Source organism: Salvelinus fontinalis, chromosome 23 (genome assembly GCF_029448725.1).
Source record: "Salvelinus fontinalis isolate EN_2023a chromosome 23, ASM2944872v1, whole genome shotgun sequence".
Lineage (NCBI taxonomy): Eukaryota > Metazoa > Chordata > Actinopteri > Salmoniformes > Salmonidae > Salvelinus > Salvelinus fontinalis.
This window is the reverse complement of record NC_074687.1, coordinates 29,164,348-29,178,658: the sequence shown is the minus strand read 5'-3', so window position 1 is coordinate 29,178,658 and position 14,311 is coordinate 29,164,348. Positions and strand designations below refer to the sequence as shown.

The window sequence follows — 14,311 nt, the reverse complement described above, 5'->3', positions numbered from 1 at the left end:
CCTGTTTTCACTTTGTCGTTGTGGGGTATTGTGTGTAGATTGATGAGGAAAAATGTGTATTTAATCCATGTTAGAATAAGGCTGTAACATAACAAAATGTGGACAAGGGGAAAGCGTCTGAATACTTTCAGAATTTACTGTATGGCAGCACCCAAGGGGCTTGAATTTTTGAGCTCTCCCCATAGATTTTGTGGTGACTTAGTGTCCCCATGAGTGACAGAACACTGAGTCAATCACACCGCAAATAGAGAACCTTACCAACCTCTACGCTCTATTTTCTGTTGGCTTCCCCACCACCATAAAAAGCACTGATGTAGGCTGAAACACCTGCATTTTGGAGCTGCCTTACTCAAGATAGCAGAAAAGAGACCATGTTTGTATGTGTGGGGGAATTTATAAAGAAGATAGACTGTAGATTCTTCAAACATCAACTTAAGATTTGCAAAAATGAAGCAATCAATTATTACCAAGAATGGTTCAGAGTTGAAAGCTTAACAAACATAGTCAGGTATCTGCTTTCATAGAGGGGCGGAACATTGTGTAGAAGGCGATTGGTTTCTCTGTGCAGAATAAGATAGCCCGAGGTTGATATCATGAGGGCTCAACCATATAACTATTTTTGTCACAGTTCACACTAAAATGTTCCCATTCCTGCAAGGTTCCATACAGCTGCCTTCCTGCTAGTAAACCCATGAAATGTCTCACATGCTGCGGTCACACCTAAATCGATCTTAGCTATACGCCCAGTCTTATGACTAAGTCATACAAAGACAAGTTTTTATCAGGTTAGAAAAAACACTAGCATATAACAAGAGACTATTCTTGAAGAAGTTAAACTGGGGTTAGCATGAGTTATTATGTAATTTTCCATGGCATTTCCTCCCTTTTGAGACTAAGTCTCAACCTAATAGAAAAGTACTTACAAGCATTTTCACAAAAAACATTAACATGAGGGAGAATTGAAGACTATCTTACACTTAATACATTACAGTCGTAAATGACTTCTGTTGTCATTGAGTGTCAAACCTTCACCTAGTGCAATTAGTTCTCAGAAGGGGGCAAGGACATATTCATTAAACATCAGTACAGTGGTTCCTCCTTTAAAAGTTGAGAGCTCACACCACGGGACTTAGAGGTACCCAGCATCACGACTTCATTGCTCCAGACCACCACAAGGAGGAGATAGAGCACTCATTATGCATTTGGGTCCTAAGGTTTTTATATGACCAATCATATCAAGTGGTTCCAATGACGAATTTGACGCAGGCCACCCGTCCCTGGTGACATCAGCAAAGATGGCTGTCATAAAGTTAATTTATGGAAATCGCTATTTAGCAAGTTTTTTTCCAGCCATGTCCAATACCAGATGTATCAAACCCATTCATTATAGCAAGCAGGCAGCAGGTTTCAAACCCTCAGCATTGTAGTCCGGAGTGCAGCATGCTATCGACTGTACCCAAATGTATTAATTGGGGTTGGGGCCGATTGTGGCTAAAACACTTTATCAATTGGAATCTTTAACGTGGTAAAGGGAAAAAGTATGATTATTCGTTTTTCACAAGCATAGCAGGATGGGCTATTAGCTGAACAATAGACTATTCAACCTTTACTAAAGAATTCTCTAATAGCCGAGCTAGGTGTGAAACCCTCCCTCCCCAACTTGAGCTAGGTGTATTACTGATTTACAGAAATATTGGAACAAAGTTGTCTAATTAAGGCAAACAATTTAGAATCCTCCAATTCTGTAGCCTACTCCCAACCGTCATGCTGTACAGCACCATATTTTCCATTCTATCCTAACGGAAACCCCAAGTTTTTTTTTTTTTTCTCTGAATAGAAACACCATAAAATAATCAAATGAATTAAGCCACATTTCTTCAAATCAATCCCATATACTATGTTATTCCAAAAAAGGTTTTACATTCTCTGGCATTGCCAATACGGAATACTATCAAATGCTTCTCAAAGATGCCCTCTGGTGGTCAAACTAGCAATAACTTGCAGTAATAGAAAAAATGACTGAGAATTAAATTGTGTGCCACAGAATGCTGCGATAGCAAGAAAGATGTCGCAACTTTTAAAGGAGGAACCATTGTACATACAGTGGGGAGAACAAGTATTTGATACACTGCCGATTTTGCAGGTTTTCCTACTTACAAAGCATGTAGAGGTCTGTAATTTTTTATCATATGTACACTTCAACTGTGATAGACAGAATCGAAAAATCCAGAAAATCACATTGTATGATTTTTAAGTAATTAATTTGCATTTATTGCATGACATAAGTATTTGATACATCAGAAAAGCAGAACATTATTTTTTACTTTAACATACCACGGAGCATCATGTAATCCATTATTAAAAAATGGAAATAAAATGGAACCACAACAATCCTGCCAAGAGAGGGCTGCTCACCAAAACTCACGGACCAGGCAAGGAGGGCATTAATCAGAGGCAACAAAGACACCAAAGATAACCCTGAAGGAGCTGCAAACCTCCACAGTGGAGATTGGAGTAACTGTCCATAGGACCACTTTAAGCCGTACACTCCACAGAGCTGGGCTTTACGGAAGATTGGCCAGAAAAAAAATAAGAAAACATGTTTGGTGTTCGCCAAAAGGCATGTGGGAGATTCCCCAAACATATGGAAGAAGGTACTCTGGTCAGATGAGACTAAAATGTAGCTTTTTGGCCATCAAGGAAAACACTGTCTGGCGCAAACCCAACACCTCGCATCACCCCGAGAACACCATCCCCACAGTGAAGCATGGTGGTGGCAGCATCATGCTGTGGAGATGTTTTTCATCGGCAGGGACTAGGAAACTGGTCAGAATTAAAGGAACGATGGATGGCGCTAAATACAGGGAAAGTCTTGAGGGAAACCTGTTTCAGTCTTCCAGAGATTTGAGACTGGGACAGAGGTTTACCTTCCAACAGGATAATGGCCCTAAGCATACTGCTAAATAAACACTCAAGTGGTTTAAGGGGAAACATTTAAATGTCTCGGAATGGCCTAGTCAAAGCCCATACCTCAACCCAATTGAGAATCTGTGGTATGACTTAAAGATTGCTGTACACCAGCGGAACCCATCCAACTTGAAGGAGCTGAAGCAGTTTTGCCTTGATGAATGGGCAAAAATCCCAGTGTCTAGATGTGCCAAGCTTATAAAGACATACCTCAAAAGACTTGTAGCTGTAATTGCTACAAAAGGTGGCTCTACAAAGTATTGACTTTGGGGGGGGGGTGAATAGCTATGCAGTTTTCCGTTTTTTTGTCTTATTTCTTGTTTGTTTCACAATAAAAAATATTTTGCATATTTCAAATATATTCCTATTTCAAAGTGGTAGGCATGTTGTGTAAATCAAATTATACAAACCCCCTAAAAATCTATTTAAAATAGGAAAAATGCCAAGGGTGGTGAATACTTTCGCAAGCCACTGTATCTAAAGATGTTAGCTCTCTCATAGTCTGCTTAATAAGAGAGGGTAATGACACCTTATACAATTTCTCAAAATATTCTCCAAGATAACACCTGAAAGCATGTCTTTCGAGTTGGCCAAGTACATAGTCTATCTCTACGCTTTGTATCTCTGTATCCGCTCCTCTACAGGAGTCCGTCCCTGATGCATAAGTGGCATTGAGAAACATGCTATATTTTCAAAAGATTTTAGCTGGTACTTAGTAAACAAACTTCCAGTTAGACATTAAACATCTCTAGATGTGATTCGAGGAGACTTACACAATCAGAATATATAAAACCATATGTAGGGCATTATGACTAAAGGCTTTATGAATGCTAGTATCACAATTCTAAGTAAGGTGTTACCCATGGTTTTGCTGTTTCTTTAGCAACAGAGAACAAGGCAGGCATCTCTTTCTACCTAGCATTGTCTGCTATTGCAGATTATCTTTGGTTTGGATATCTTTAGGCCCAGCGTCTAGTCATTTTGCACTTTCTCTTCCCACAGAACAGGAAAGCATGCCAGTTATCATGTCATGAAAGATAAAGCCTGAGTCTTACTAGATGAAAGGATCAAAATAGACAATAGGAGAGGGGGGCATTTAGAGAGTAGGCGCCACAAAATACATAGACAAAATGGTGCATTTGAGCTATTTCAATAAAGTATGTCTTTCAGTTGTTACCAAAATTATATTGTCTGTGTATCATACAGCTCTTGCCAGTAAAATGTTATTTATTTAGACAGTTAATTACCTTACTGTGTGTGTGTGTGTGCGCGCATGCATTTGTGTGCTGTGGGTGCATACTTGTTTGAATGTGTCTGTGTGTGTTTTGCTGTGTTTATATTATTGTGTACAGTATTGTATTGCATTGGCATTCATACAGGATGATTTCAAAGATGCCTTCAAAATTAAATAATCCAACTGAGATGTCTTTATCATTACCAGTTAATGTACTGGTTTCCAACAGTCACACAGACAGCTTGTCTATTGCACCTGCCATCTCTCCACCCGACCAATACATCTTCATGTGTCAGCAAGCTAACAGAAAAGACACCTCTATAAATTCCTACGCTTTTAAAACTGTCATCTTCCTCAGCATAGATGCATTTTAATTGCTAAACACAACACCAATATCCTCCACACAGATAGTGATGTTCTGAGACGATGTTCTGCGATTATTGGCTGAGCTCACTGATGTCTTGATGTCTAAGTATATGTTGTCAGGAGTTTGCTTGGTTCTGCCGAGGCGTTACCAGATTGTTTTAAATGCTCTGTTGTTGAAATAGAAGAAAACAAGTCAAATCAATGAGTAGCCTGAACAGCCTTTATCCTACGGGTTTCTATTTGACAGTAATTAATGCTCGGCGATAGCAAATCTATCTTTTCAGCAATTAAAACTTTCCCTGTTTTTTAAGCTTATTATTTTCTATCTGTCACTTATTCCATTGAACATCTATCAAGTCTTAAATTGCTGGTCTTTTGTTCTGGTCTGTACAGAGAATGGTGTTACACAAAGAACATCAGAACAATAGAATGAACGCTAGCTAGGAACATAAGAAGTTGGCCCTCTCAGAACTGCTATCAGTCATTTTATATTCCATGTAGACAAGTGTTTCAAAAATGAAACACTAATGTGTTCCACAAAGTCATTTTAGAATGCTTTGCTTGCGATAGACTAGTGTGCGCAGAGAAACACGAGTTTGAACTTCACTCAACTTTGTAGAGTTTCCCCGTTAGTTAACACTATCAATGTTTCCCTTTACTGTGGGAATTGAGATTGAATCAACACAATATTAGTGACTTCCAAAGCAACATACAGAAACAAAACGATTATGTAAGAGATTTTGTTGTAGGCAGAATGCATCGGAGTAGGATTCTATTGCATTGACAGGCACGACTCAGGCCGTACTCTACACAGACCAGTGCCTCATAACCAATCAGCGCTACAGTAGACCTATATGCAAATAGACCATTGCCATATATCGATGCGTGCCATTCACTTTGAACTGGACTGTTTTTACAGCATGAGCTGTTGAGTGTAGATGTGCTTGTTTTGAGATCAAAGTGAGAGCGACATGTAGCGACGTGTGCACATTTGTAAATTTGTTCATATCCTTTGCTAGTTTGTGAGTTATTAGCCCAGTTATAGATAATTTGTAGTCAGTAATGGGGGAGTGATTTCTTCCTACAAGAGCACAAAACGTGTGCAATTTCTAGACATCTTAAAAAACCGAGTTCGGTAAAGAGTTTTTTTTTGTCTTAAAGTGGTAGTGTTGTATTTTGCGACAGGCTTGAAAAATAGGCAGGTGTTCACTCCCATCATTTTGAGTCTTCATGAGAAAGATTCAGTGTCTTTAATTATTTTGTTGGTTTGAATGTTTCATTGTGTTGTGTATTAAAGAGTCAAAAAAAAATAATCTTGACTGTCATCCACTGTCATCCTTGACAACTAAAATAAACTTAGGATACTCTGCTTCAATAATACTTTAGCCCAATTCTGTGCCGCAAAGTACTTCAATAATACTTTAGCCCGATTGTGTGCAGCACAGTATGCCGATTTAAGTCTGCAAATGGAAAGTGCTGTACAGAGAGCCGTTTTTTATCCTCTAGTAATTTCCATAATGTTTCTAAGATTCTAAGTCTGTCTGTAGAGAGCACATCTCTGTCTGTCATTTAAATGTTGAGTTAGCAGCTACATGAGAGGCTGTCTTCCCACACATTTTGTATTTCTGTGTGGCATTTCCCAGATACTGACTGTAATGTTGCGCAACACCTAATGATCCCTGCCGTGAGCTCAGGACTGTCAAACTCCTCCACTGATGGGGAAAGAAGAGCTTTGAGGAGCAAGAAGAAAATCAAAAAGCAATTTACATGTGTTCTCTCTCTCTCTCTCTCGCTCTCGCTCTCGCTCTCTCTCGCGCTCTCTCTCTCGCTCTCTCTCTCGCTCTCTCTCTCTCGCTCTCTCTCTCTCGCTCTCTCTCTCTCGCTCTCTCTCTCTCGCTCTCGCTCTCGCTCTCGCTCTCTCTCTCGCTCTCTCTCTCTCGCTCTCTCTCTCTCGCTCTCTCTCTCTCGCTCTCTCGCTCTCTCTCTCTCGCTCTCTCGCTCTCTCTCTCTCCCTCTCTCGCTCTCGCTCTCGCTCTCGCTCTCGCTCTCGCTCTCGCTCTCGCTCTCGCTCTCGCTCTCGCTCTCTCGCTCTCTCGCTCTCTCGCTCTCTCGCTCTCTCGCTCTCTCGCTCTCTCGCTCTCTCTCTATACAGAGCTGCTCTCAGCTTGCCATGAGCTGCGTTGCCGCTATGGCTGCGTCATGACGAGAAACGGAACCTTCTGTTTCTGCGCTGACGGCTTTGAGGTCGGTGAGGACGGGACAAGCTGCAGAGGTAGGCATCGTTAATGCTGTCGGGCGAGCTGCATCTCTCCTCTTTCCCTCTCTCTATCTCCTTTCCTCTCTCCTTCACCCTAGGCCAAACTTCTCAAATTAACTGAATAGGCAGGAGGCCTGCTGGAAATTAGGACCATCTGTCTGGAGGCAGGGTTGTTCTCCCCTGACCCTGTCAATAGCAGCCCAGTCCAGTCTGACAGCTGTTGGGACATACTGTGACATGAGACTTCTATCAGAGGTCAGGGGTTAGAGGGATCTCTGGTGGGGTTAAGATTCACTTCTGTACCCAAGGTATGGTTCAAATTATGTACAGTAACTCTGCTTCACAACATACAGTACAGTAAATGCATAACAGTTCACTACAGTAAAGCACCATGATTTTATTCACACTACAGGATCCAATGACTTTCCAACATAGGTAACTTGGTTGTGTGGTAATCATTTCTAAGGTGGTACAGTGAGGGCCACATTAAGTATGCTTTATGTATTTGGGTCATGTTTGAGCAAACCTAATTTGTTACAAATGGCTCCCCCTCTCTCCCCAGATCATGATGAATGTGCTGTGTACGGAGCATGTAGCCAAACCTGCCTGAACACCTACGGGTCATATAGATGCAGCTGTACAGAGGGATACATCTTACAGAATGACAGAACGTCCTGCACAGCCAAACAAGGTGAGAATAACAACACTGTATTTTAAAACAACATCATCTGCATATAACTTAGAAGATAGAAGGTACAATTTTCTATGTTCAACCATCCTGGGGGCTTGGGTATAGGAATAGGCCTAATTCCTCTTAACCTTATTTTTCAGTGTTGGGTAGCTTCAGTATAGGAAAGATGAATTTGTTCCACCACTGACCACATCTATCTTCCACCAGGGAATTGGAATGCAGTAGTAGATATTGTCAGGTTAGGATAATGAGGGAACTAATGATCTCGAGGTTTTAACTGGGAGCCATCTCAACACTCTGGAAGTGTTTTATGGTGAGACAGTACCTGGCGTTGCCTTGATTTACGTTATGGTCCGATAGCTGGCAACATGTTGTTGCTGGTGAATAAAATAACTCACTTCATTTGTTTGGTATAAAACAATATGCAGTAGTGTTCCAGTCTACACAGACACACATTTAGCCTTGTGCCATATACTGTTTTTCTGTATTGGCCACCGTAATGTATGATACATTTTTAGGCTGTGATGATGATACATACTCTACTGTGTGAAAGTAGCCTGAAGCAAAGCAGCACACCTAGCTGGGGAGAGTCACACTGTTGCAGCTTTTAATCAATGTGACTGGTTTCCTACCAGGAATAAACTGAATATGATTACCCATAAACTTAACTGAACCCAATGCTCACACACATTAATATTAATTTAGCGCAGAAAGATTGCAGTACAGGGTTAACTATGGGGTTACCGTTAGTTGTAAAAGCTCATGAATATAAATGTCAGGAGCATATTCTCTCAGAGGCCATGAGATGGTGAGCAGTAGAGGGTAAAAAACAGATTAATACAGGGTACCCCAATTGGTGGCCCACAAGTTTTGGTTGGCCCCCCAAGTTTTCTGAGCAGAAAATAAATATGTATTTAAAAAAATATAAAAACTAAAAACACCAGAAAATCAGCTCCAAGTTATTTTAATTTTGGAAATCTTCTCCCAAGTGTTCCCACGCATAATAGAGACTTGATCGTATACAAATGTAAGCAAGGTTTGAAATGATTATGTTTTAGTCAAATATCTGTTTGGGCTTCTTTTGGTCAATTTGCAGTCTGCAAATTATTTGTAATTATGTTCTGGCCCCCCAAACATCCACTCAATAAAACATTGGCCTGCAGCTGAATCTAGATGATCTCTGCATTAATATCAAATTATAGTTTTTTTTTTAAATACCGCAGAAACATTTTCCCCTATGGGCCCTGGTCAAAAGTATTGCGTTACATAGGAAATAGAGTGCCATTTGGGATGCAGAAAATGTGCTTCTATGAGAAAACCAAAGCCCCCTCCATGCTACAATGGTATCTCATGGAGTTATAGGCAGCTCCTAAAGGTTGGCTTAGAGGGATCAGGGTAAAGATAAGTGTTTTTCACAGTGGACACACTGATTTATTGCCCATATTAGGAGAGCCAGCCCTGACTTGAACTTGTGTGGGGGATCGGGATAAAGCAGGGCTTTTTGGGGTGAGCTCAGTAGCAGAGAAAGTACACGGTCAATTAGGCCTCAGACATGGGTTGTGTTAGCTTAGCAGTCAGGAAGAGATAACAGCTGTAGAGAACATTAAATCTGATGTAGCTTTGATGTGTTGCTCATTCCTTATGGATATTGTTCTGTTCAGTTATACATTACAGAAATGAACTGAAGAAAATCCAGGTTTTGTATAATATATCTTCCACATCGGAGTCCTCCTGGGTTGATAAAGGCCTTTTACATTCCATGTGAAGAATTTTCACTGTGTTGTTTTTTCCCCCACTATTTCTTCTTCTTGTGTTCCAGACCCTGGCGACAGTCCTCCAGCTCTGCTGATTGTAAGGTCAGATCACATAGCAACCACAAGACTAAACGGATCTAATCTACAGACTTTGAGACTGTTGGGAAAATATGGATCCCTTTCATTGGATTACCATTACCAGGAAGAGGAAGTGTGTTGGCTTCTATCCTCAGATTCCACTGGAAGGCTTCGCTGTGCTAAGATGAAGAATCTGAATGGATTTACAATGGAAACGGATATCAAAACAGTACAAAGTTTACAAAGTACGTCTTGCATTGTGTCAAGTTGTCAATGAAATTCTCTCGCTTACAATGTTTGGCAACTATTGATTTATCAAGCACACTCAGACATGCCCCTTCAGAAAGCCTTAAAACACTCCCTGTCTCACTCTTTCCCTACCTCTGCCTCCCTCTATGTCTCTATTTTCCCACTAACTTTCACAATGTACACTTAGAAAAAAGGGTTCCAAAAGGGTTCTTTGGCTCTCCCCATAGGAGAACCCTTTTTGGTTCTAGATAGAACCCTTATAGGTTCCGTGTAGAACCCTCAGTAGAAAAGGGTTCTACCTGGAACCAAAAATGGTTCTTCAAATGGTTCTCCTATGGGGACAGCCGAGGAACTCTTTTAGATTCTAGATGGCACCTTTAAGAGTGTAAGAAATGCTTACCCAATGAAATTCCCATGGTCACTTTCTACTTCAGGGTCATTGTAATGCAATTAGGTTTGGAATGCTTTAGACACATGTGTTTAAGACAACCTAGCTATTCTATCCTGTTTATTCAAGAATTTAAGGAATGCTGCTCACGCTCAGTATTCCATCAATGTCAGATTCCAAACTTACTACACATACCTTACATTCAGTTATGTGTCTTTACCTTTAGTAAATAAAATGAATGTAAATTAGAAAATGTGATCTAACATAATGGAAGATTAACAAGTGTATCCTCACAACATGTAATTTGATACAAATATATTTAATCAAAGAAAGGTTTAATTGCAAGAATTTAATGACATTCTTTGTTTTTCTCCATAGATGTAGAGCACATGACCATCGATTGGCTTACTGGAAACTTTTACTTTGTGGACCGTGTAAGCGACAGGATATTTGTTTGCAACCGTGTTGGGGACACCTGTGTCACCATTATAGATTTAGATCTGACCAATCCTAAAGGAATCGCTGTGGATCCACTTATGGGGTGAGTTAGCTTTGTACACTTTCTTTGACTTTGACTGACAATTATAAGAGCAACCCATGGTATCCTTAACTTCCTTTGGATCCGTCTATTGTCACTGATCTTGTCACATACCCATCGTATGCATTTTTGAGTGTCCATTGTAAATGACATAGAAACCAGTTGGCTGTTGTTCAATCACTGCATTTAGTGGTTTTCCAGATAGCACTTCTAGAAGTGTGTTTGATTTCCACTATAACACATCACAGATCACTTCAAAACTGGCACTTCTGAAAAAGCATTCCAGAAACCCACTACAGTGTTTTCAATTGATTGAATTAAAGCCTTTTTCAAAATGTTAAGTCTTTAAAATGGCCTACAGTACCATATAACTATATGCATGATTGCCTATCCTTACATCATGCAGATATTTGCTTTACTTTCGGAGCATGTCTAGCATAATTTGCTGGGGAGGCAGGGCTCCAGACAGCTCCCACTGTCACTACCTTGGTTACCTTGTCCCGGACCTGCTGTTTTCGACTCTCTCTCTCTACCGCATCTGCTGTCTCTAACTCTGAATGCTCGGCTATGAAAAGCCAACTGACATTTACTCCTCAGGTGCTGACCTGTTGCACCCTCTACAACCACTGTGATTATTATTATTTGACCCTGCTGGTCATCTATGAACGTTTGAACATCTTGGCCATGTACTGTTATAATCTCCACCCGGCACAGCCAGAAGAGGACTGGCCACCCCTTAGAGCCTGGTTCCTCTCTAGGTTTCTTCCTAGGTACCTGCCTTTCTAGGGAGTTTTTCCTATTCACCATGCTTCTGCATCTGCATCTGCATTGCTTACTGTTTGGGGTTTTAGGCTCGGTTTCTGTATAGCACTTTGTGACATCGGCTGATGTTAAATAGGCATTATAAATATATTTTATTGATATTAGTATTCACTGATTTCCCCTCACATCCCCCAGTATAAAACTCCCCATTTGTGTTTCTGTCACCACAGCAAAGTACCCAAGCCACTGTTTGGTGAGACAAAATGGCTCTCTGAAACTCTTGCTTCAAACTGTAAATCCTGAAATGTATGGAAGAGGGAGAGAACAAGTGAAGAGTGAGGCAATACAAAGAGTCCTCCAAGGAGAGAATGGAGGCCTGATTATGGAGTCATCAGCAGCTAAAAGGGCTTCTGTTCTGTTGTAATATTCCCAGGGAGAAGGAACCCAGGAGCTCAACAGAGAGAGTCAGCCCCATTATATTCATGAGGTTACAAGAACAGGCAATGGGCATGCATTCAGAGCAGCTGTTTAATGAGAAGCCTTTCTCTGAGAGATGCTGTATCGTAGCACCAGGGCTCTTAGCAGAGCAAAGACCATTCACAGTGCAAACAATATCAGAATGAGAGCATCGGAGCTTCTCATCTCAATGTGTGTTACTTGGCGGTTATATACGAGCCTCGATTATACCTGTCCTCTTAAAGCTAATATGTACTCTGAACTAATTTGATGGATAAAACATTTACAGTTCTTTCCCTCAGCTAGCCTCAGCGTCCAGATTATTCAATCTAACTTCAGATGCATGCCGCTGGTTCTCAGTATAGCTCCTCTATCTCTAAATAATGCAGTGTCTACTCTGCACAGCAAAATGATTCCTGTGAAGTGAAATGTTTATTGATACACGGATGTTAGATTGATTTCTCACATCCTCGCAATGTATTCCCCCACCTCATTCCCCAAAACGGTTCCTTCATATTAGGGCTGGGCATCATGACATAAAAATCATATCTCTATTTTTTTTTTACGATTCACGATATATATATATGTATATTGTTTTTTACGTTTTCTCGAAATAAGCTTTGTTCCACAGTTAAAGGTCAATAAACTGCATTTGAAATAGTCAGGAGTAATCTAATGAATTCAGGGCATGTAAAATTATACCTAGGCTAAATATAAACCTTCCACAACAATAAGACCCACTAACAATTGAATTATTTAAAAAAAAAAAACAGTTTAATGTGCTTTAAAAAAATAATCACTGCAATAATCACTTTCAAGTCTGTCTATGAAAATGCAATTTTTGTTACTAATTTTACCAAAACCATGCACAATGCACATCCACTAATAATAACCAACTTCTTGTAGCGGCAGGTAGCCTAGTGGTTAGAGCGTTGGGCCAGTAACCAAAAGGTTGCTAGTAGGTTGAATCCCCGAGCTAACAAGGTAACAATCTGTCGTTCTGCCCCTGAACAAGGCAGTGAACCCACTGTGCCTAGTCCATCATTGTAAATATGAAATTGTTCTTAACTGACTTGCCTAGTTAAATAAAGGTTAAATAAATAAAAATAAAAAATGAATTCAAGTCTCATAAACAATCTCTCAAGGACAAGCCCATGTGCTAGTCAATCAATCAATCAAATGTATTTATAGAGCCCGTTTTACAACAGCAGTTGTCACAAAGTGCTTATACGAAAACCGAGTCTAAAACCCTGGAATGCAAGCAATGCAGATGTAGAGGCACAGTGGCTAGGAAAAACTCCCTAGAAAGGCAGGAATGTAGGAAGATATCTGGAGAGGAACCAGGCTCTGAGGGGTGGCCAGTCCTCTTCTGGCTGTGCCGGGTGGAGATTTTAAGAGTACATGGCCATTAAGGCCAGATAGTCCTTCAAGATGTTAAAATGTTCATAGAAGACAAGGAGAGTCGAATAATTAACATAGTGGTTGTAGAGGGTGCAAGAGGTCAGCACCTCGGGAGTTAATGTCAGTTGGCTTTTCATAGCAGAGCATTTAGAGGACGAAACAGCAGCAGAACAACAGAAACTGGGTCAGCAGCACGACCAGGTGGACTAGGGATGGGGACAGCCAGGAGTCAACAGGCCAGGTAGTCCTGAGGCATGGTCCTAGTGCTCAGGTCCTCTGGGAGTGGAGAGAGCAAGAGAGATGGGAGAATTAGTGGGATCATATCTAAGATCACACAGGACACCAGATAAGACAGGATAATTACACCAGATATAACATACTGACCCTAGCCCTCCGGCATGTAGACTATTGCAGCATAGATACAGGAGACTGACCCGGGGGGGTCGGGGGACACTGTGGCCCCGTCGAAAGTTACTCACAGACAGGGACAACCAGGCAGGATATAACTTCACCCACTTTGGCAAAGCACAAACCTCACACCACTAAAGGGATCAACAGGTCACTAACTTACTACCCCGAGACAGGGCCAAGTAATGAGTAGCCAGGTAATCTTTATATTTCAAGTCTAGCCAACTTGGATGTATTTGCGTGTGAATATGGTAGAACAGTTGAACAAACTGTTTTGAATAGACCTTCCTGTCAGTCTCCAACTGTTTGAACAACATACCCTGTTCACTTTGTTTAGATATTGAAATCAAGTGGCCTACCAGGATAAGAAGTTGCTTATTTGTCAGAATGAGAACGCGTTACCAATTCCTTATATAAATGTGTCTTTTTATACTCATTGTACATTTATAAAAACAGACTAGACATCTAGCGGTAACAGACACTGAGCATTAATTTTCCACAAGATGTTCATTGATACTCTCCTTTTTATACTGAACAAAAATATAAACGCAACATGCAACAATTTCAAAGATTTTACTTAGTTACAGTTCATATAAGGAAATCAGTCAATTGAAATAAATAAATTATACTGGGCAGGGGTGCAACCATGGGTGAGCCTAGGAGGGCATAGGCCCACCCACTTGGAAGCCAGGCCCACCCATTGGGGAACCAGGCCCAGCCAATAAGAATAAGTTTTCCCCCCACAAAAGAGCTTTATTACAG

The 14,311-nt window shown here is 40.7% G+C and overlaps 1 protein-coding gene across 6 annotated transcripts in view; it reads left to right on the top strand.

Moving 5' to 3' along the window:
• The window catches only part of LOC129821085 (low-density lipoprotein receptor-related protein 1B-like), a 458,866-nt gene that overhangs the window by 171,652 nt on the left and 272,903 nt on the right, over window positions 1–14,311 (top strand). For all 6 annotated transcript variants that reach the window (XR_008754267.1, XM_055878362.1, XM_055878363.1 and 3 more), the window contains 4 exons: window positions 6,720–6,839; window positions 7,387–7,515; window positions 9,335–9,592; window positions 10,363–10,525. Coding sequence is in view for 5 of the 6 variants with exons in the window: in XM_055878362.1 (XP_055734337.1) it covers window positions 6,720–6,839; window positions 7,387–7,515; window positions 9,335–9,592; window positions 10,363–10,525 (670 nt within the window). In the remaining variant the exon portion in view is untranslated. The remainder of the gene's footprint in view (window positions 1–6,719; window positions 6,840–7,386; window positions 7,516–9,334; window positions 9,593–10,362; window positions 10,526–14,311) is intronic.